The sequence below is a fragment of the Lygodium microphyllum genome, chromosome 17 (assembly GCF_053477565.2).
Source record: "Lygodium microphyllum isolate KBCC chromosome 17, Lygodium_microphyllum_v1.1.10, whole genome shotgun sequence".
Taxonomy (NCBI): Eukaryota; Viridiplantae; Streptophyta; class Polypodiopsida; order Schizaeales; family Lygodiaceae; genus Lygodium; species Lygodium microphyllum.
The window spans coordinates 66,255,276-66,278,613 of NC_141151.1; the positions used below are offsets into that span (position 1 = coordinate 66,255,276).

At 40.4% G+C, this 23,338-nt stretch overlaps 1 protein-coding gene across 4 annotated transcripts in view; it reads left to right on the forward strand.

Annotated features, from left to right (window-relative positions):
• The window catches only part of LOC148021993 (KH domain-containing protein At3g08620-like), a 42,305-nt gene extending 19,531 nt beyond the window's left edge, over positions 1-22,774 (forward strand). Inside the window, exons 3-10 of one of the 4 annotated variants that reach the window (XR_015694436.1) lie at positions 9,358-9,536; positions 9,634-9,753; positions 9,933-10,049; positions 17,913-18,056; positions 18,150-18,443; positions 19,334-19,413; positions 19,584-21,657; positions 21,783-22,770. Coding sequence is in view for 1 of the 4 variants with exons in the window: in XM_087697553.1 (XP_087553679.1) it covers positions 9,358-9,536; positions 9,634-9,753; positions 9,933-10,049; positions 17,913-18,056; positions 18,150-18,296 (707 nt within the window). In the remaining 3 variants the exon portion in view is untranslated. Of the gene's footprint in view, positions 1-9,357; positions 9,537-9,633; positions 9,754-9,932; positions 10,050-17,912; positions 18,057-18,149; positions 19,129-19,333; positions 21,658-21,782 lie in introns of those variants that run through there. The other 3 variants (XR_015694437.1, XR_015694435.1, XM_087697553.1) reach the window with 3 other exon arrangements.
• Positions 22,775-23,338: the final 564 nt, after the last annotated feature.

A 23,338-nucleotide genomic window follows, 5' to 3' on the forward strand; every position in this document is an offset into this window, starting at 1 on the left:
AGCAAAATGTAGTTCTAGGCAGTGCGATGTTGGAGTAGACATTGGGAAGATGGACAATTGCAGAGGGAACAGCTGCAAAAACGCAATCCTCACGAGCTGTATTGCCAAGCTATGTGGACTCCAAACATAGCTCGAAACATAGCAATTTGGTGTGTTTGAAGTTGATGTCGATGTGAAGAAGACCTCCAAAATGAAGTCACTTGCTGGTATGGTGTTGTGATCAATTGGACAGCACTACGAATTATGGAGTAAGATATCTAGTCGGATAGGGGCGTGGATGTGGATAAATACCCTAACATAAAAACTTACACACAATCGTATGATAATAGCACAAACTGATAAAAGAACATAGTTAAGAGTTAGGGTAACTCAAAGTCAATCGACACAACGAATAAGAAATTGAATGAGGATGCAGCAATAAGAGCTTATCTAGCCAGGGTGATAGTTGTAGAAGTTGAACGCAACCTAGAGGAGGTGAAAATGCAGCTTGATGAAGTTGCTTGCAGCTTTGGAGTGAGATATTTGTCCGGGTAGGGGCGTGGATGTGGAGAAATACCCTAACATAGAAACTTACAGTCGTATGATAATAGCACAAATTGATAAAAGAACATAGTTAAGAGTTAGGCTAACTCAAAGTCAATGAACTCAGTGAATAAGAAATTGAATGAGAATGCAGAAATAAGAGCCTATCTAGCAAGGGTGATAGTTGTAGAAGTTAAATGCAACCTAGAGGAGGTGAAAATGCAGCCTGATGAAGTTGCTTGCAGCTCTAGGTGGTCGCTAGGCAGCAAACGTGCAGGGGGGGAGAGAGAGAGCTTGGATTAGTTGGCCACAATTGGAGAAGACCTTGGGACTAGAAATGTAGCTTGGATGTGGTTGCCACATAGATTGGTAAAGTGATTGGATCGGTTGGCGATGGCCGTGGGATGAAAGAAAACAAGAAGATGGCCGAAAACAAGCCCTAGTAGGTGGTAAATAGTTCCGGGCAGCTTTCATTGAGATGGTCTCCACAAATGGGGGGTGAGTGACAAAACTTTAGCACTTGCAAATTGCAAAAAAGAGATTGAACTAAGTGGAAGGGCAGCCTGTCTATTTCTAGAAAGTTTGGAGCCTCCCAAATTAGGTTTTGCATGTGTGATACTAAAACTCTAGAATTGTGTTTATTTAAAATAAAAGGTTTAAATTTATTAGTTAATTTGAGTTTTGGGGTGGTTTAATAAAGGCTAATGATTTTTTAGTTCAATATTCTCTACCAGATCCAAAAGTAGAATGAGAAAGGGATTGCAAACAAGTCCAAGCTTTTTTTTCCCCCTTTTTCTCAAGGCGTCCTATCCCAAAGTAGCTAGAGAATAGGGTAAAGGGTTCATATTAGTTGCCCTGCGACCTACCTAGACTATAGAGGCGATGGTAATCTCACGAAGGGAGCCCAAGTGTTCATCCTAGATAGGATAGAGCATTGGACAAAGGGTGCTTATTGGTTGCCTAGTGGCTTGAGTCCTACAAAGGCACTTGGAAATACAATGGACTATCTTCTTTTGAAAAGTAAAAAAAGCTTTTGCTTTGTTTTTTGAAAGATTTAGCATTGAGGGTTTTTAGTGAGTTTTTGGCCTATTTGAGTAATAGTGCTTGAAAAGGAAGAAATAGATTGTTAGTCCTAAGATTTTCACAAAACAAATGAGGCTAGCTCTACCACTATTGAATGTCGATGGCACAGAATAGTGGTAGTGTGGGGGTAAGTGTGGGGGTATGTGGTAGAGGCAAAAGAGATAGGAGTGAGCTAGGTAAGCAGAGCAAGTGAAGGAAGCAAGAGGGATTGTCTCGGAGATTGCCATGTGCAATGCTATGAAAATGATAGATTTAGAGTTAACAACCCTAAATACAAAAAATGAATAAAATAAATACACATAGATGCATGTTTACAAGAATAGTATATCAATGCATTGGAGCTATGCAAGAGACAATGCTAACAGTCATACTAATGCAAAATGCTATGCAATGTTGCCACTTGGATAGTGACCTCTGAAGGAAATTGTTCACTTGTCCAAGTGCCGCTTTACAATCATGGTCATCTTGATGATGCAGACGAAGATACAAAGTACAAATGAAATATATAATGTTTGAATGAAATTATAAATAACACCCTCTCTCTAGTAAGAGAAAAGAAGCAGTAGGGGGAGGGTGGACCCAAGCTAACCTTGGGAAGTAGATACTAGAGAACCAGTTGAGTGACTGCCTTCGTCAATATATCAGCAAAATTGCCTTTGGAAGGCACGAATTCCTAGTGAATAGTGCCTAGCTAAACTTGTTCTCTTGTGAAGTGAAAGTGTTCTCCAATGTGCCTCATTCGCAGGGTGACGATGGGATTACTAGCTGGTGCAATCACACTTTGGTGGTTGCAGTAGATAATACTCGAAGCAACATATGGGAATTGAAGCGCCACTAGTAAAAGCTTCTTAGGTAGATGGCCATGATGGTGCCATCATAGAGAGCTCTATACTTAGCCTTGGCTGTGGCTGCAACTATCTCTTGCTTATAGCTTGACCTGACCAAGTGATGGGATTACCAGCTGATACAATCGCACTTTGGTGATTGCAATAGATAATGCTAGCATATGGAAATTGAAGCGCCACTAGTAAACTCCGTAGGTAGATGGCCACGGTGGTGCCATCACATAGAGCTCTATACTTAGCCTTGGTTGTGGTTGCATCTCTTGCTTGCAGCTTGACCATGAGATAGGAGTTGGTGCCCAAGGAAAAGCGATAGCCGCTGTGGGAATGCCAGGTTTTGGGATCTCCTACCTAGTCAGAATTTAATAGCTTTGCAAGTATAAACCATGACTAAAAGTCAAAGCCATAGAATAGGTATATCTAACATATCTGAAAACATGCAAACATGCAGTCCAATGTGACATCGTAGGTGTAATGAAATAGACAATACTCGGAGTAGCATATGGGAATTGAAGTGCTACTAGTAAGCTCCTAAGGTAGATGGCCACGGTGGTGCCATCATAGAGAGCTCTATACTTAGCCTTGGTTGTGGCTGCCACCATCTCTTGCTTATAGCTTGACCAAGAGATGGGAGCCGTTGCTAAAGGAAAAGAAGTAGCCGTCGTAGGAATGCCAGGTATCGGGATCTCTTGCCGAGCCAAAATTTGTACAGCTTTGCAAGCATAAACCATGACTAGAAGTCAGACCATAAGAATGTGTACATCTAAGATATCTCAAAACATGCAAACATTCAATCCAATGTGACATCCTAGGTGCAATGGAATATTGCTTAATCAAATTGAGTAAGCTAAATTTGGCCTAATGTTAATCAGCAAAAAAAGGTTCCTTGCAACAAACTTATAGGTATACGTATCGAAGGGTTGAGCTAGAATATCCTTAAGTGGATAGTGGGATCAAAGAGGTGTAGCCACAGGCCATGTTTAATTGATAGAATATTGTTCACAAAAATTGAAGAGTATACTTTTGCTATGATACAAAAATATGACCCTTGGAACAAGCAACCTCCATATCGAAAAAATAAGACATTTGACTTAGGTCAGTTATCTCAAATGTGGAACTAAGCTGGGCCTTAATTTCTGTTATGGCAGCTGAATATGAGCCAGTGAGAAGTAAGTTGTTTACGCACAATAGGATATTGCTAAACCCCGCTGAAGTGATACAACCATATAAGTTCAAATCATAAGGGGCAGGATGGAATTCGTGAGTTCTAAGAAACTCTCCACGAGTAAGTGTGAATTTGCCACCTTTGAAGCTGAATTTCTAGGAGTTGCCACCTTTAAAGCTGAATTTCTAGGAGTCATTGTTTGCAATGGCACTATTAGACTCCAGGAATATGTAGTAAAAAGATCAATGAGAATTTTGAGAGCCCTCTTACCCACATCTGATGATTATAATAATCACTTGGGTGTCTCAATCGAATTCACTCCTCGAAGAAATCTTTTGAGGCCCAAAATGGAAACTAAAAGAGGATTGGATATTAGTGGATTAGGGAGTTTATGTGCGTGTCTACGCACTATTAGACTCCAAGAATATGTAGTAAAAAAGGTCATTGAGAATTTTGAGACCCCTCTTATTCACATTCGACGATTATAACAATTACTTGGGTGCCTCAATTAGATTCACTCCCATGTTCTTGCACTCCAAAGCTATACCTCATAGTGGACAAGGTTATTGAAAAAAGAGCCCATTTTGAATGGACCCTCACCATGAAGAAATCTTTTGAGTTTCAAAATGGGAACTAAAAAGGGATTGCATATTAGTGGATTAGGGAGTTTATGTGTGTGTCTACGCATGCTTAAGTGAGTTGTGTATTTCTTTTCAAGTGGCTTTTGAACGTTGATTGGCTTGGTCTTGTTTCCGATCTATTTTTGGGCTCCCTCCTCATCAAACCATAGTTTGTATATTATGTTACTTGTAGGTCTTGTTGGAGAGAGGTCCTGTTGGAGAGAGGGATTCGATGCCACCCCTCACATAGTTAGCATTGTTGTTGTCTTCGTATGCTGTACGAACTGGACACTACAATATGATCCATATCGTATTGTACGATTTGGTATGCATTTATACCATAAAATTACTCTAATTGAACAACACATTTTGCACGTTATCGTGTGTGCATTCCGAGTCTAGTCCATGTGTGTCTACTTGTTTCTATGCGTATCTGCTTGGGTGTGGGTGGTACTTTTTGCCATCTTGCTCTAGCTTTCTTTTTCATCTATGCACATCTCCTTGTCCCCTTGGATTCCAACCAGCTCTAGCCTTGACCCTTCTTACTTTAGCTTCAATCCTTTTTAGCTTCACACACTTCAATCTTGGATTCAAGCCCTTGGGCAATCATGTCAATAGAATGAGAAATGTCCTCAATGATTTAATAATTAAAATGAACTTCTTAGCATAGTGAAAATTGCATTGGTAGTGTAGGGTTTGACATTGGTAATGAAGTGGACAAGTGTACAACTATGTGGTACAAGGATGTTTGCAAAATGAATAAGGTGCAATGTGAAACTTTACTTGTGCACACCCTCTTGGTTCCCTTGGATTCCAACCAGCTTTGGTCTCGACTCTTCTCACGTTAGCTTTGATCCTTTTCAACTTTACACACGTTCCCTTGGGTAGTCGTGTCACAAGAATGAGAAATGAGCTTAATGATTTAATTATCAAAATGAACTTTTTGGCACAGTGACCATTGCATTGGTAGTGCAGGGTTTGATATTGGGCATGAAGTGGACAAAGTGTATAACTATGTGGTACAAGGATGTGGGCAAAATGAATAAGGTGCAATGTGAGACTTAGATCAAATTGGAAGTTTGCCCGTTAGAATTTATGATCTTTTGAAAGTTTCGTCCAATAAGCAACTCAGTCCTATAACTCTATTTATAGAAACGTTTTTCATCATTTTTGATCTAAATATCTTTTAAACAAGTTATTACAGTGCAAAAAGCTTTGATCTCCTTTTGTGCTTTTAGTCTTATATAGTTTTTGGACAATTTAGGTTAAAAAAGCAAGGTATACTTTGTTGTTTTTGATTTTTAAATATCATTATAAGAGGTTATTATAGTAAGAAGGATTCACATCCACTCCTCTTGTGACATCTTAGCTATGCAAGACGATTGTCAAAGCCAGTGCTTCATGAAATTGGGCTCAAATGTTAGTAGACGTTTCGTTGAAGTGGTCATGTGCACTTTTGAACAATATAGAACTGGATGGAGACCATCATCAATGATGACAAAGTCATTGAGCATTTGTCAATTAGTTGTGTCATGTAAGGTCAGTGTAAATACAATCATTTTAGTGAAGATATCGTGCATGTAGAACAGCCTGAAAGATGACGTGGAAGCAAATGCTATGAAGGGAGTTCCTTATGCATCAGCTTGTGGCTCTCTTATGTATGCTATGGTTGCTACTTGTCCAGACATTGCTCATGCAGTGGGAGTTGTCAGCAGGTTTATGTCAAATCCTGGCAAAGCACATTGGGAGGTTGTCAATGTATGTCTTGGCTTTGTTTTTTTTTATGAGATGGATGCTTCATCTCTTGAGGTGGATCTTCAAGCATATCATGGTGCTAGCATGACTCCCTTCTCCTAGCTCTTTTGTTTGGGGTGCTTTTTGATCCTTCTTTTTGTGGTTCTTGGCACCACACAAAGACCAATATTGTGCTCCTTTGGCATTGACATCCATGATTGAGAGGGGGTTTCTATTGTTCATGTAGTATCTATAGGTCTTAGCATTGTCTTGTCCTTACATTGGTATCCATCCATCCCTTGTTGTGCCTATCCTTGACATTTTATGATCTTCATTTGCGTAAAAGGGTGTTTTGGTAAGCAAGTAATTTTCCCACAAGGGACATTGTCCAAGTAGCACCTTGTTGCATGAGCAGTCTCATTTGCATTTTGTAGCATTCTTTTATGCATCTCATTGTGCCGAGCAATTGAAACCAGCCTTCCTTCTTGGATAGGGTGGTAACTAGCATGTTAAACTAGTAAAGGGATAGACCAAAAACGGCAATGGCTTTCACCATATGCTTCCATTGATCCACTTTGAGAATGTGGAAAGAGAGATCACACTCAATTATGGTTTTGAAATCTCTATTTTGGCTTGCCTTTGTCTCTCTTTGAGAAAAGAGAGACGACTAGATACTTGGCTCATTGCTTGGGCAAGAGTGCCTTCTCTCTTTGGCATAGGCGCACCACTTAAATGGCTTTTCCTTGTGTGATAGATGAGGCCCCTCCAATGGAGGAAACAAAGATGGTTGAAGAGTGACTTTCTTCTGCGTTCAAGGCCTCAATATTGAAACGTCTTTGCGTTGCTTCAATGGCAAGTATTTCTGATGACATTCTTGGTCGACATCATCAGGAAAGTTGGCGCATGAGGTTGTGGGTGATGGATGAGGTTTGGATCTTGGGGCAAAAACTCCTTCACTCCCTCGAAGTAGGCACAATGCAAGCGAAAGGCCTCATGAAGAGGGAGTGCCATTGATGGTTGGGTGTTTGGAGGTAGAGGGTAGAGACTAGAGAGGGTGGATGTGGAGACCTAAGAATGTGGAGGGCAGATTGAATTGATCGAGGGAGTAGAAATGGTAGAGAGGTTGAGGGAGTAGGAAAGGTAGAGAGGTTAAGGAAGTAGAGATAGCTTGAGGGAGTATGGAGCTTGAGATGGCAAGAGTGCTTGAGAGAGTAGAGAGCGTGGGAAGCTCAAGAGTCAAGTGAGTAGATACCAGAAAGAATGAATGAGATGGGGGAGAGGGAGTGTGTTTTAAGGTTCATAGGTTTTTTTTTTTTTGGGGGGGGGGGGGGGAGGGGAGAGAGTGTGTGTTGGGAGGGCATGTGTATTTTGGGGGGGGGGAGTTTGAATTTGGATGTGTGTGTGTGTGTGGATGGTGAGGGAGAGAAGGCGGCTGCATCGTCATGTGTGTCATGAGCGAGGGAGGGAGGGACTGTGTGTGTGTGTGAGAGGAGGAGAGCTATTGGAGGAGACCAGTGGTAGAGAAGAGAGGCCTGTTTAAGAAAATAGGAGGAAAATGTGCAGAAAGGGTCACTTTGACCCCGGACAGGACATAGTCGATTGGTGCAGGAAAGCCATTGGATGCCTCTGGACGGGATCGGATGGGTTGTAGTGGATGGTACAAAATGGATCGGTCGTGGATGGTGAGGGAGAGAAGGCGGCTGCATTGTCATGTGTGTCACGAGCGAGGGAGGGAGGGACTGTGTGTGTGTGTGAGAGGAGGAGAGCTATTGGAGGAGACCAGTGGTAGAGAAGAGAGGCCTGTTTAAGAAAATAGGAGGAAAATGTGCAGAAAGGGTCACTTTGACCCCGGACAGGACATAGTCGATTGGTGCAGGAAAGCCATTGGATGCCTCTGGACGGGATCGGATGGGTTGTAGTGGATGGTACAAAATGGATCGGTCGACTTGTCTGTCAGACATGGACAACTCTGGTTGTCTTTGAGTTTTCAGCACTTTAGTATATCAGCTTGAGTGTGTTTGTATCCACATTAGGTAGTTTTTGAGTTTTCAGCACTTTTCTACATCTTCTGCTCCCACTAGTGGTATCTGCACTTGGGATTGGTCTGGTGGATGACACACTCTGACATCTCCCGTGGGACACTTCCAGCATATCTTCTCACAATTGTGTCCTCTTCTATGGTTGCAAGTGGCTCTTGATTCATCCAAACCTTATTTTGACATATGCACTGCTGGATCTTGTCTTGCATATCATAAAGTTGCTCTAGTAGCAGCCACGTATGCTAAAAATGAGTTGATGATGGCATCTTAAGTTCTGGGTGCAAAAGATTGCGAGGACTTCCGCCTTCATATCTGTCATCTGAAGAACCCCCTATATTAGGTTGTAATTCCAGTGACCAAAATTTGCCCAACACTTGAACTTTCTTTAGGCAAAGTTGTTGGAAGCCTTTGCCTCTTCTATGGTTGCAAGTTGCTTCTTATCCACCCATGCCTTAAAATCTTCCGACACTCGCTGAAAACTATATTGTGCTGTGTGCTTTTTGAGCGGAGGATGTTGGCTATTTCAACTTCTTTTGTGAGTGCTATTTCAACTTCTTTGGGCAGACAGCATCTGTCACTGAAAACTCTTTTATTGATCACTACTTGACGGTGACTATGAAGGTATATTAGAGAAATTGAAGTTGTAATAAAGTGGTGTGCAGGTTGAATGTGCTGTGACCTAACCATTTCCTAGCAGTTCAATTTTTGAAGCCATTGCCATTGCTGCATAGTAGTTTGTTGATGCTACTATGTCCATTTCTGTAACATTTTGACTACTTCTGCATTGCTGAAAACGTACAGCTGGCTGGTTACATGGTTGCATCAGGTGCTCTAGTGCTAATATTAGTTTGAGTGATGGATGTTTGTTTTCCCTTCTTACGTTAAGTTCCTCCGTTCAAAACCAATGATAGGACTTGACCCTGTTGTTGGCACTAGTCGTATTTCTTCTTCTTGTTTCTTTTCCTGCAAATCTACTTTGGTGTGCTGGAATGTTTGTAACTGTGTTTGTGGACTTTTGTGTGTGTGTGTGTGTGTCTCTCTCTCTCTCTCTCTCTCTCTCTCTCTACGATTTGCTTGAAAATAGTGGTTAGTGAAGAAAATTCAGTAGCACAGATTTGAATGGCAAAGATTCTGATTCATGGTCAGTTTTGGCTCCTATGATACTTCTGCGGTCTGAATGCTAAGCAGTCTGATTCATGATCTTATCAGTAATTAGCCTGTTTGGCATGTCCCATGGTGAAATTTCTTAATACAGTCTTTTAGTCAAAGATGAAAGACATGGTTGGCAATGCTGTATCCTCATAGACTACTGTGGGTCATTAGACTGAGATCTGGATTCTGTGATCTTGTAGAAATAATGAGGTTAACAAGCTTGATTGGAAACCCCTACGGAGAACATGATACACTGGAGCACGGGAGTCTTCTTTCTTCAGGAAGTTTGATATCAAATGGTAGTCCCCTTTCATCTGGAGCGATGATGTTGAATGGAGCAGGGGGTGATATGAACGGATGGTCTTCTTATCAAGCCGAGGTAGAATGGTTGAAGAGACTTGCTTTATTTCAGAAGAGTATTTGCACAGTTTATGGCAGTTACAAACTTAGAAGTCAAATTTCTGGAATGTTTACAGCGATTAGCTCAACAAGCATCTGCCATGTCATGGCGAAGTTTATCTGGGGTTGGCAGCATCTCTGGTTCTGTGATTAAAAAAATATTGCGGATTGATGTTCCAGTAGATAAGTATCCTAATGTAAGTATCACATTTCCCCTCCTGTCTTCTTGCCAGTAATGAATCATGGACAATAGTGCCAACTTTCCTTTGTACTATTCTACTTTATAGTTACTTATTTCAGATCTAGCCTCCAGCAGTACAATTAGGATCTATTACTGTTATACACCGTATTTATTTTCATAATGTTTTTTTTGCAGTTTAATTTTGTAGGCCGCTTGCTGGGCCCTCGAGGCAACTCCTTGAAGCGGGTCGAAACCACCACTGGATGCCGTGTTTTCATTAGAGGGAGAGGTTCTGTCAGAGATCCTGAGAAGGTGAATGACAAGTTCAACTTTGGTTATGTTGGATACATTAAATGACCTGTATATATTCCGATTGATTTCTTCATTATTGTATAGTTTTGCCTTTATTATGAGGTTGGTAGGCTGTAATATGGTAAAATTGATGTCTATGACATGAATGAAAGTGAGCCATGGCTACACTGGGAACTCCAGCAACTTGTCTGTGCATACTCACTACACTTATGCTTTCTCCAAAGGCGAGACCCATGCAATCAGAATAGTAATTCTTGAGCAGTCTACTTTTGTCTCTGTTCATTCAGTATTCATACATCTACTAGGCACTTCTGCAGATGAAGCCTAGATGCATCTCATTTGCATACTGAACGGGGTCTCTTTGTATTACGTGACTGTTTTCTTGTGACGACACCCAGGAAGCACGAGAGACCCCCTTCACCACCCAACCACGCTTAGGAAGATGCTGGAGCCAGATCCGACGTGTCGCTTCTGCCAGCCGTCATTACCTAGTGAGTTATACTAATTTTTATGACTAACTAACTTCCTAAGCTCCCCTTAACCCCGTACGGGTGCCCAAGGCCCCCGGACTGTCATCTCTTGCGTTTGTTTTTCAATAAGTTACATTTATTGATGTAACATTTCCTCCCCCTAAGAATTGGTTTCGTCCTCGAAAATGATACTTGGAAGGTCCAATTGTAAATTGGGAAACCTTTTTCTTAAAGTACTTACTCGCTCCCATGTTGAGCTTTCTTCTGAACAATCTTTCCATTTTACCAGATATTCTTGATAAATAGTATGCCTTGTTCGTCTATTATGAACATTTAAAATTCTTTGTGGTTCATGTGGAACAGATTGGTCACTAAATAGCTCCTCAATCTTATCATTTAAGAGTAGATTATCCATATCACCCAGCTTCTTTCTTAGCTTGCTTACATGAAAAACTGGATGCATTTTACTATCAGCAGGTAGTTGGAGCTTGCAAGCCTGTTCCCCCACCCTCTTAAGTATTGTGAAAGGACCACAATACCTGGGTGAAAGCTTTAGACATCGTCCCATTTTCATAGTTTTAGTTTGTTCAGGCACTTTAAGATAGACCAATTTTCCTTCCTCAAAGGAGATGTCTCTTCGGTGAGGATCTGCATAAGGTCTAGCTCGGTCTTGAGCTTTCTTAATACTTTCTTGAGTAAATTTTAACATACAATTTATATCCTCCAAACAATCCTCCTTTGCTGCTTGAACCTTTTCCTTGTGCAGTCCTACTGCATGAGGAGCTCTGGGCTGAAACCCATACAATAGCATAAATGGACTATATCCAGTGGAAGAGTGCTTGGCACTATTATATGCAAACTTTGCTATTGGTAAATACTCTTCCCAATTAGTTTGTCTTTTACTTACATATGCTCTCAACATATCTTCAAGGATTTGGTTAACCCTTTCAGTTTGCCCATCAGTTTGCCAGTACTCTGCCGAGCTCATATTAAGTTTAGTAGCCAACTTCCTAAATACAGTGTGCCAAAATTGACTATCAAATTTTCTATCCCGATCAGAAACTATATTTGTTGGAAGACCATACAATGGGTATATGTTCTCTATGAACAATCTAGCCAATTCTGGTGTTTTAACATCAATTGAAGTTGGAATAAATCTAGCAATTTCGGTTAACCTATCCACAATCACCCACACAGAGTCGTGCCCCCTCTGTGTCCTAGGTAACTCGATAATAGAGTCCATGGAGATACTCTCCCATTTTTCCGAAGAAATCTCTAATGGGTGGAGAAGTCTTGCCATTTTCAATCTTTTAGCTTTATTAACCTGGCACTTATTATATTTGACCACATAGTCAAGGACGTTCTTATTCATTCCAAGCCAATAGAACTGCCTTTTAATAAGATTACAAGTTTTATTAACTCTTGGATGTCCTGCACTAGGGGTATCATGACATTCAAAGAGTATCTGGCGCCTTATTTCTTCATCTTTCGAGACACATACCCTACCCTTGTAGAGTAAATAACCATTATCAATGGTAAAATTCTTCCACTTGAATCCCATTTGAGCAACCCCTTATGCTCCATTTCCTTGTTGAACATTCTCAGGTGAACATTCTCAGATGTTTCTTCCTCAATGGAGGCCCTTCCTTTTGGATCCCCATTTCCTATTGCTTCCCATATGTTGGAATATGCCAGATCAACGTGGCATTTTTCTTTTAAGGATTCAAGCAAATCGGAAGTGGACATTCTGCTGAGCGCATCGGCCACTATATTGTACTTTCTTTTTCTATATCTTATCTCATAGTCGAACTCTTAGGAGTTTGGCCCATCTGGCTTTACGCCCTTGTAGATCCGGTTGGTCATTAAGCCACTTAATGCTTTCATGATCCGACAAGATTAAAAGTTTGGCACCGTACAAATAGTGGCTCCATTTCTTCATTGCATGTACTATTGTATATAGCTTCCTCTCATAAACGGAATAATTTCGTTTTGCACGGTCTAATAGTCGAACTCTTAGAGAAGTTTGGCCCATCTGGCTTTATGCCCTTGTAGATCCGGTTGGTCATTAAGCCACTTAATGCTTTCATGATCCGACAAGATGAAAAGTTTGGCACCGTACAAATAGTGCCTCCATTTCTTCATTGCATGTACTATTGTATATAGCTTCCTCTCATAAACGAAATAATTTCGTTTTGCACGGTCTAATTTTTTGCTTTCAAAAGCAACTGGTTGACCCTCTTGTAATAAGACCGTGCTACTACCCTATCATTGGCATCAGCTTCAACCACGAATGGTTTATTGGGATCCACAATTAATAATACTGGCTTAAGTTTTTGAAAACTTTCAATTTAGTCTGTTTCCCAATTAAAGCTCTTCCCTTTTCCTTTAAGTTGGTCCGTCATTGGAACAACTATCTTGGCATAATCTTGAATGAATCTACGATAAAATCCAGATAAACCTAGGAAGATCTGCAGCTCTTTCAGGTTCCTTGGAGATGGCCATTCAATAATTGCACTTACTTTTTTTGGATCCATCTTGATTTCCTCTTTCAAGATAATATTCCCCAAGTATTTGACTTCTTGTGCGAAGAATTTGCATTTAGTTTTCTTCCCATAAAGGGAATGGGTTCTTAACAGCTATCTTGACATAATCTCGAATGAATCTACGATATAATCCAGATAAACCTAGGAAGATCTGCAGCTCTTTCAGGTTCCTTGGAGATGGCCATTCAATAATTGCCCTAACTTTTTCTGGATCCATCTTGATTCCCTCTTTTCCTCTTTCGAGATAATATGCCCCTAAGTATTTGACTTCTTGTGCGAAGAATTCACATTTAGTTTTCTTTGCATAAAGGGAATGGGTTCTTAACAATTGGAATATTAATCGTAAGTGTTCCAAATGTTCTTCTCTTGATTTATTGAAGATCAAGATATCATCCAAGAAGACTAATACAAAGTGTCCTAGATAGGGCCGTAACACACTATTCATCAGCTTCATAAAAGTAGCTGGTGCATTAGTGAGACCAAAAGGCATCACTAAAAAATCATAATGCCCGTATCTAGTACGAAATGCCGTCTTAGGAACATCCTGGGCCTTAATTCTTACTCGGTGATAGCTTGATCTTAAGTCAATCTTTGTGAAAAATTTTGCCCCTTGTAATTGATCAAAGAGATCTTCCATTCTGGGCATAGAAAATTTATTCTTCACCGGTATCTTATTAAGTGTTTTATAATCAATACAAAGTCGCATAGAACCATCTTTTTTCTTCACCAATAAAATTGGCGAAGCCCAAGGTGAATTACTGGGTTGTATAAATCCCTTGTCAAGGTAATCCTTGATTTGTCTTTCGACTTCTTGGTGTTGTGTTTCACTTAGCCTATAAGGTGGTTTAGAAATAGGGCGTATATCCCTATCTATGTCAATTAGGTGATTTACATCACCCCTATCTGGTGGAAGGCCGCTAGGTAAGTCAGATGGAAACACATCTTTAAATTCATCTAACAAACCACTTAATTCATTATTTACATAAGTCACAAGCATAAGAAAATTGTTGTTTTTTATTACAAGAAGTAAAAGTGTCCTGTACAGGAAGGGACCATAACATATATATCTCACAAGCTTCCTTCTTTATCAGCTTTTGAACTTCAAAGGAACATATCAAAGGGTTATCAGATACTTCATGTTCACCTTGAATCACAAAAGTCTTACCATCCCTTTCAAATTCCAGTGTATTATGATGATAACTACGCTTTAAGGATGGTTCCAATCCCCATAGCCACTCCCTCCCTAAAGCAATATCGGCTCTTTTCATATTCATAATCTGGAAATCAAGCTTATCTTCATATCCTTGGATCTCCATTTTCAAATTGGATACCATTGTATCCCATATTTTGTTATCCTGACCTTGCATCATGCGAACAACATATTGATGCTCACTCTTTTGTTGGGGAAGTTTCAACTTTTTGACAAGTGCATAACTTATGAAGTTATGGGTGGCAGAGTCATCAATCATGACTCTAACCCTTTTTCCACCTATTGATCCATGCACTCTAACTAAATTATGTGGTCCGAAGGTAGGTTGCCACATAGAAGTTGACATACAACACCTGTGTTGTACATCCTTGTGCAAGACCTCTAAAGATTTATACTTTTCATGCCCCTTTAATTCCAGGGTTTGCACTACATGGATTTGTTTCTCTTTTTCCTTGCCCTTGTCCTTATCCTTTCCTTTATCTTCTCCCTTTTTCCTTTGAGGGTAATTCCAAGCAGCATGGTTAGGAGATATAGGCAATTGAAACACATCCTTTCTTTTTTGGCCTTATCAAAGTCATCTTGACTTAGCTTGGGCCGTATTTATTGTTTCTTTTCAAAGGGTTGTTTTTTACCCTTAAAGAATGGCATTTTCCTTTTGTATTTGCTTACAAATTTTGAGGCCTCAAATTCCTTAGTCTTGGGCTCTATGTCAGTGAGACTAGTGAGTGCACTTGGACGCGTATTATCTTCATTGATTAATGCAAATTTAATTGCCTCTTCAAGCGTCTTAGGTGGATTTCTTTTCACTTCCTTTTTACAGGCCTTATCTAGTCCCCTCAGCAAAGGTATTCCCTTCTATCTGAGAAAATCCCAATCTTCCCAATTTCTTTCCATTTTATTTTCAAGAAGGAATTCTTTCAAAAAGACCGATTCAAATTGAGCCCAAGTTCCAGGTATTTTATTTGCCTCCTTTAAGGTTCTCCACCATTTGTATGCCTTTGGCCCCAATGTTAAACTGGCCTCCAACGCTTGAAGATGTGGCTGAGTATTCATTAATTTGTGCAAATCCTCCCATTTTTAGAGGAAGTTAAAGATAGTGTCTTTGTTTCTATCATTTTCCTCCCCATGAAATTGAGGGGGTTTCATATCTTTTAACACTAGGTTATCCCTCAGCTTTTGGTGGGGTTTCCTAGGATCTCGCATAGTCACATCTAGATCTTTCGATGAAGATGGAATATTTGAGGTCTCTGCCTTACTTTTATCCCTTTCTAATAATGAGGCTATTTGGGATTTTGTTTCGGTGAATGCTTGAGTTAACAACTCCATTTGAACCCCTTATTCTTGCACACGAGCAGTTAGCACACGAGCAGTTAGATCTTCAAGTTGCTCGTGTAGCAAAAAATTCTTCCCAAGGTTCTTCTTGCATTTCAAATTCATGGGGATCCACCATAGGGTGGTCCTCGGAACTAGAGCCTTCCGTTACCCCCTCTCTCTCTCTCCTCTCCATCTATACACTGGAATTGGAATTGGAAAGAAATTGTAAGAAATTTAGAAACAAAGGATATACACTGGAATTGGAATTGGAAAGAAATCGTAAGAAATTTGGAAACAAAGGATGGGACACTTGTATTTCGTTCACCTGATTTCTGTCGGGCAGTGTGACAGTAATCGGGCTGTGGAAGATGAGGTGGAGTTTTCGTGCCTTCTTGTCGAGTAGGAAAGTTGGGCTGCCCTGTTGCGCTGGATGAGGAAGAAGATTTACTGTCGAAAGGGAAGGACGCCCATTGGCCACGTGTTATAGGGTCGCTTGAAGTTGGGCAATGGTCCAGACGGATTATGGGTCACTTGGAGTTGGGCGCCGGCCTAGACAAATTACGGGGTTACTTGGACCCCTAAACACTAGCCACATCGCCCGTATTCGAATCTCCACTCGTTCTCAATATCGACGCCCGTCTCCAATCGCAAGAATCGTGGATTAAAGCTTTCCGTTTGTTGTGCAGCGGGGTGGGACATGGCCGAAGTGGTAGTTGGCATGGTCCGGCTTCAGATCACGTAGCTCTGATACGAGTGTTAGGTGACTATTTTCTTGTGACGACACCCAGGAAGCACGAGAGACCCCTTTCACCACCCAACCACGCTCAGGAAGATGCTAGAGCCAGATTCGACGTGTCGCTTCTGCCAGCCGTCATTACCTAGTGAGTTATACTAATTTTTATGACTCACTAACTTCCTAAGCTCCCCTTAACCCCTTACGGGTGCCCAAGGCCCCCGGACGGTCATCTCTCGCATTTTGTTTCCCAATAAGTTACATGTATTGATGTAACACTTTGCATTGGATTTGCATTGGATTTCAATACCTCTCTCTTCATCCACTTCTTGATGCCAAACAGCCCTTTCAAATATCTGGACTTGCTTAGTGTCGCCGGGTCGCCTGACATTTGTTGAGGGGTCTCCTCGCATCTTGACTCTTGAATCTACATTAACTACTCATCTCTTCCTCCACTAGAGTTGTCCTCTCCCTCTCCTTCTCCCTCTCTTCATCCACTTCTTGATGCCAAACAGCCCATTCAAATATCTGGACTTGCTCAGCTCTTGGCCCCTTAATTAAAAAGGGGTCGCCTGGCATTTGTTGAGGGGTCTCCTCGCATCTCGACTCTTGAATCTACATTTACTACTCATCTCTTCCTCCACTAGAGTTGTCCTCTCCCTCTCCCTCTCCTTCTCCCTCTTTCACTTTCATCTACATCTGCCTCTCTCTACCTCTACCACTCCCCCTTTTTCCTCCCCTCATCTACCTCAATCCTCTAACTCCCATCTGTTTGCTTCCTTCCTTTCTACCTCTTAGCTGCCTTTTATCTATTCCCCTACTATCTTTACTCGCTCACTCTCTCTATTGCAATGCCTAAGCCTCTTCATGAAGCTTCTGGGCTGTAACCACAAACCTTGAGGAGTCCTTGGGCAAGTCAAAATGCTGTCAATGGACCTGCAACTTTTGTGGGAACTCCTACACAATTAGGGTGGCTAGGCTTCTTATTCATTCACATGTCCAAGGTGGGTGGACAATCTGTTCCATGTCTTGAAATGCCTCGAGCACTAGCTGATGGGATACTGATGAATATTCTCCCATGTATAATTGAAGCGACAACGTATCTTCAAGCATAGCCAAGGCTCAAGGGGAGGTTGTTACCCTTCACATGGTAGTGGAAGCTTGCCTTTTTGTATAGAGTTCTTTTGTATGACATGTTTTGAAGTAGAACATGATTCTTGGGATTGGACTCTTGGTACTTGTAGTTTTGTAATTGTTTTGGAATTCATGATGTTTGAACTTTCTATCTTTAATTTACATATCTTGATATATGTATAAATTATAATTTATTCGATTGGTGAAGTTGATATATGTAATTCTAAAGAAAGAAAGTAATGAAACAGTACTTCTGTCTAGCAGAAACTATTAGCAAGTAATGACATATTTTGTGATTAAGCTATGCTGTGGCTCGATTATTTATGATCAAATTCAAACTAACGCAAGCAACTTTAAACATCTTCAAGGATGAGAGGAAGAACATTGTTATGAAGATATATGTATCAGCCAAGATTGTGTTAAACTTGCTTTTAAATGCCTTGGTATGGTGTATTTCAGGAAGATAAGTTAAGAGATAAGCCTGGATATGAGCATCTCAATGAGCCACTCCATGTTCTCATAGAAACAGAGCTTCCAGCAAATGTAATTGACATTCAGCTTAATCGTGCAAGAGAGATCATTGAAGATCTCTTAAGACCTGTGGTACGTTTTTGTATATAAGAGAGCTAGCAATATTCAAGCCTTCAATTTGTTTTTGGCTGATAGGTTGAGTGCTTGTTTTCTTAATATTTTCAGGATGAATCACATGATTACTTCAAGAAACAACAGCTTCGAGAGCTTGCCATGTTAAATGGTACCTTGAGGGAAGATTCACCATACTGGAGTGGAGGTGTGTCCCCTTTCAGCAACTCTGGTATGAAGCGAGCAAAAACAAGAGGGTGATCACAGCAGCTGGCTATTGTTTGGCTGCTGTCTAGCATTTGTGAATAATTAGGAGATTACTGAGCGGGCCGTCAGAGCTTGATCATCTGGAGTATACCATTTGTGTGGATCATAGATATGCCCCTTCGGCTACTCTGTTTGAAGCAGGTGCACTCGCTTTCTGTTCGACGCGATCCTGTCTTCTATTCTCTTGTAAAGAGATCTGTCCAAGATGGAAATGAAGATGTCTTGTAGTGGTGCATAAAAAGTAGAGGGTTGTGCATTTCAGTGCATTGCGTATGCACTACCGACATCAGTTAAAAAAGTGAGAGTGCTGACTATGGCACTTCTCGTCATAAATTATCTTTCAGCAACTCATGGACACTTAGATTTTGTTGTGGATAAGTTGTAATATCATTCTTTTGATAGCTGGTTTTGAATATTTTGGGCCTGAAGTCATGCCTTGTTGATGGGTGTTCTCCTCCCAACAGAATGTTATTGGAATTATTCAAGATGGAAATGGTTGTAAGTGCTACCAAAGTTGCGGCTGAAGAATTAGATTTGAGTGTTTAAAAAGTCATGAGCTGTGAGAAACCTTATTAACATGCTTCTAACATGCCTCTAGAATCAAAAGTGTTGAATAGGGAAAGATGATTTTGTGGATTTGCCATCTGTTTCAATGAGTGGTCCCTTATAACGCTGCTAAGAGTGTTGGCCAATGGCCAAGGCTGTTAATTCTGAAGCCCATGAGGATCGTATACATTACTGCTCTCCTCGCAGCAGTTTGTGCTTTCTGGAATGACGAAGATACGCTGACATGACTTCTGACTCATGCTGACAAATTCAAGAGCAGGTATAGTTACATGATCTAACTATATCTTCCACAAGAGCCCCTCTAATTTTCTAGGCAGTGAGAGATGGAGTGGCCTTTGCATCTAACCTAGTGAGACACTCGAATGCTTTAAATAATGTTCTTCATAAGTGTCTTTTAATTATCTTAAAGTCTCTCATTATTTTAATAGTCTGACATCATGTTTTTTTGGATAAATATTTTCCAGGTCCTGTTTGGTGCAGTGTGAAAAGCTCTGTTTGCTTGGTGCTGGAGAGTTTGAGCAATGAAATGAAATTCATCAATCAGGTGAGCGGTTGGATGTTTTTTTTCATCCTCCAGCACATTTGATGCTGATTATTTTTTGTGATGCATCCTAAGTGGTATATTATATTTGATGGTACCATGCATGATGGGGATATGGAAAGCTGATATTTTAACCCTGACATGTGCTGACACTTGATCTTCTGAATTGTTAGTTTGGAGTTACACATAACGGTTTAGGCAGGCTAGGTCTCTGTGGGGAAGTGGGCTCTACGTTTTTGGCTGATAAATACGCCAGGGTACCTTAATAAAAATGTTTGGCCTCTGGATAAATCTAATATCTTGTATATTTAAGCCCTCATATATGGTGACATTTACTCCATCGAATTGTTAGTCTTTAATCACACACAACAGATCCTGTAGACAGGCTAGGTCCGGGAGAAGCAGCATGTCTTGGCTGATAGATTAAACCCAGGCCCCAGGTATCTTAATAAGAAGGTTTGGCCTACTAATGCGTTAATACTACATAAAATATCTTGTATATGATGTGCCTGCTTGTGGCTATTTCTGGGGAAGTGGGAACGTTTTGATTTGGTGATAACTTGTGATCATGGTGATAGCCTGTGATCTCTTGTCGTGGGTCGTGGGATCTCTCTCTGGATTTATTCTGTTGTTCTTGAATAGAATCTTCACATAACCTTGTACGGTGCTCACCTTCAAAATAGTTACAATATCTGATTGATTTTGCTGCGGGCTGTGGTGTGTTTAACTGAAATTCTGTGCCATCACCTTTTAAGGTGTTCGCCTTTCAAGTTTGCAACCAAAATTACATAATCATCCCTAATATGCTGCATATGGTCGTCTAATTTACTTTTTTAGCGTTGTGATTCTGCAATTTCTTTCACACAAGTTTTTTGTTTTGATAATTAAAAGAGGTATTTGATGGTGTTTGTTGGAGGCTCTTTGTATACACTCTGTCTCAGCTCATTCTAAAATTCATGTAACTATTAGTTGATGATTTTTGATAAGAGGTCCTTAGAGCTTCTTCCCAAGGTTGATAGCTAGAAGCATTCAGTTCTGGTTCTCTTTGTTACCCTGACTAGGGACATGTTGGAACCATTTTAAGCCTCGTCAGCATGTTTTAAGCCTTGTCATTTCGGCAGTATCTGCCATCTGCAGAGTATGTTTTGGTTTCTGTTTACAGGGTGCGTTAAAGTTTTGTGGGTTTGGTCTTTCATATGGATCTGTATTTGAAAGAAATATCAAATTATGCCACTTGCATTCTAAATCGGGCCATCCTGATGTGTTATCTACTGAGATTTCTGTCTGGAGGCCATTTAAGTTTTGTCCTATTAGTTTTTTCATGTGGGTTTCTGTATGCTGCAAGAAAACATTGCATGTTAGATCTCTTACTCGTGCCATTATTTTCCATTCTTCTTCCCTCGGTATACACAAATATATCAGTAGTTTTCAAATTCTACACTGCATTTATCAACCTATCACAGGGTCCTTCAGAAGAAAATGTAACTGCTACATTGCTACATCCTGTTTCAATGTTGGAAACTAGTAGCAATCGTGTTTAAGAATTGCCAATGTTAAATCAGGCTCGTCTCCTGCAATTTCAATGTTTATAGGAGTTGGTTCGCTCCATTTTGGAACTGTCCTTCAGGCATACAGAGTTGCAGTAGAGGCAATTGACCAAGTTGTACTGTCGAAAGTTAAGATGATGTGCAGGAGGTTTAGTTGGTCTGTGTTTGACCTGAAATGGAGTGTTGTGAAGGGATTTTGGACCTGTCCTTCAGGCATACAGAGTTGCAGTAGAGGCAATTGACCAAGTTGTAATGTCGAAAGTTAAGATGATGTGCAGGAGGTTTAGTTGGTCTGTGTTTGACCTGAAATGGAGTGTTATGAAGGGATTTATTGTTAAATTTTGAATTTGCCATTAAAACTCCGGTAAATATTGAACCATTAAAACTCAGGTAAATATTGATCCTAGTCGTTTTTGCCAACCTGCCACGTGTTACATACCGCATCATGGGTGAAGGAAGAGTTTTATCTTATGAAGCATAATCATGGGTGAAGGAAAAGTCTTATCTTATGAAGCATCAATGTATCTCCAAGACGGTGAGCTGCATCACTTGTTTCTCTTGGACTCCAAACGATGGGCTGTGCAATGAGAGGCAAAAGAAAGGATTTGTTGCTAAATTGCGAGTGGTTGATGTATTGCTCTCCCCCTTTAGCGCCTTGCGCTGCTAACCATCGCGACTCTATGAAACTCTATGAACTTGGGTAAGTATTTATCCTATCACTTGCGCCTTTTTTTATTACCCATGTTTGTAATTTTATGGAAAATTGGAATTTAAGAGTCCAAAAGAAAGGGGAAGAGAAGGATAATTGTTTATGGATGGATGTAGGTTACGTGCTATGGGTGAGAGCTCTCATGAAGCATCAATGTATCTATAAGATGATGGGCTGCATCATCTAGTTGGAAAGGATACTTTTGATTTCACCATACTGAATTGAGGCTAGTTAGGTATGATATTCTGTTTCCGATCAAGCCATTTGTTGAATTACAAATTACTTCAAATACATGCCATCATAAGAGTTCAAAATTTGGAAGTAATATTAAAATACTTAGTCTTACAAATTACTTTCAAATACATAAATAGTTTTAGTAGCCCAAGGCCACCTATCCAATATAGCTTTATTTTTGGGTTTTTTTGGGAGTAGAGAAGGTGGATATGAGCTGTTTGTTTGGTTGCTTGTTTGATGCAATAAGAGGTTAAATGGTATTGGGAAGGGGACTCTAGAAGAATGGATGTGGGAACACGTGTGACATAATAAGGGGAGTCTAGAGAAGAAGAATGGATATGGGAACTTGAGTGGCATGATAAATGCTTCAAAAAATGTAGGTGTCATGCACTACATATATGCTTGGTGTAGTGCATCACGCTTAAATTGCTTTGGAATTGGAAGTAGGTAGGCTTACGTGCTCAAATTTGGAGTCAGAATGTGCTCAATTGTGACATTACAATGCTTGCATTATTGAAATCTTCTACACTTGTATCCTCCCAAGTGGAGTTTAGAGAATGGATATGGGAACTTGAGTGGGGCATGATAAATGCTTCAAAAAATGTAGGTGTCGTTCACTACGTAGATGAGTGGGCATGTGTTAGGCTCTTGCCTTTATGCTTTGTGCAGTGCATTATGCTTAAATTAGTGCATTATGCTTAAATTGCTTTGGAATTGGAATTAGGTAGGCTTAGGTGCTCAAATTTGGAGACAATGTGCTCAATTGTGATTTGACAATGCTTGCATTATTGAAATCTTCTACACTTGTATCCTCCCAAGTGAGGTAGTGTATTTGAAGCAGTAAATACATTTTTGTGGCCACACGTATTGGTCCCTCCAAATCCCATCTTGTGTGCCATTATAATCTTTGATGAGGTTGCCTCCCATGTGCAAAAACTGTCTATTATAATTTTTGATGAGGTTACCTCCCATGTGCCTGATCTATCCGTCCATCTATTCGCTTGGGTTGGAGGGTTTGGTCATCATTTGAATTATTGTGATATTGCCCATTTGTATTTTCCTCCCAAATGTGGCGGTCTATTTGAAGTAGATTTACTTATGTGACTTTACAGATGGATCATTTCAAAACCCTTTGTAGGTCTCACTAATATTTTGATGGTCAGGTGTTTGATGATGAGGTTGGTTTTTTTTTTTCATCGACAGAGCCCATGGCATTTGGGATGGGTAAATGTCGTCTACTAAGACAAACTTGATGTCTTCAATTTTGAAACCACCTCAGTTTTTTACATGTTTGTTTAATGACATATTTTTCGACATCTCACATATTGGAAAGGTAAAAGCTTTGGTGGTAGTAACCACTATGAGAAGAATACCCAGTTCATCCTTAAAGGGATAATCACTCCTTCAAGAAAAGTGGCTTATGATTGAGTGATGTGAG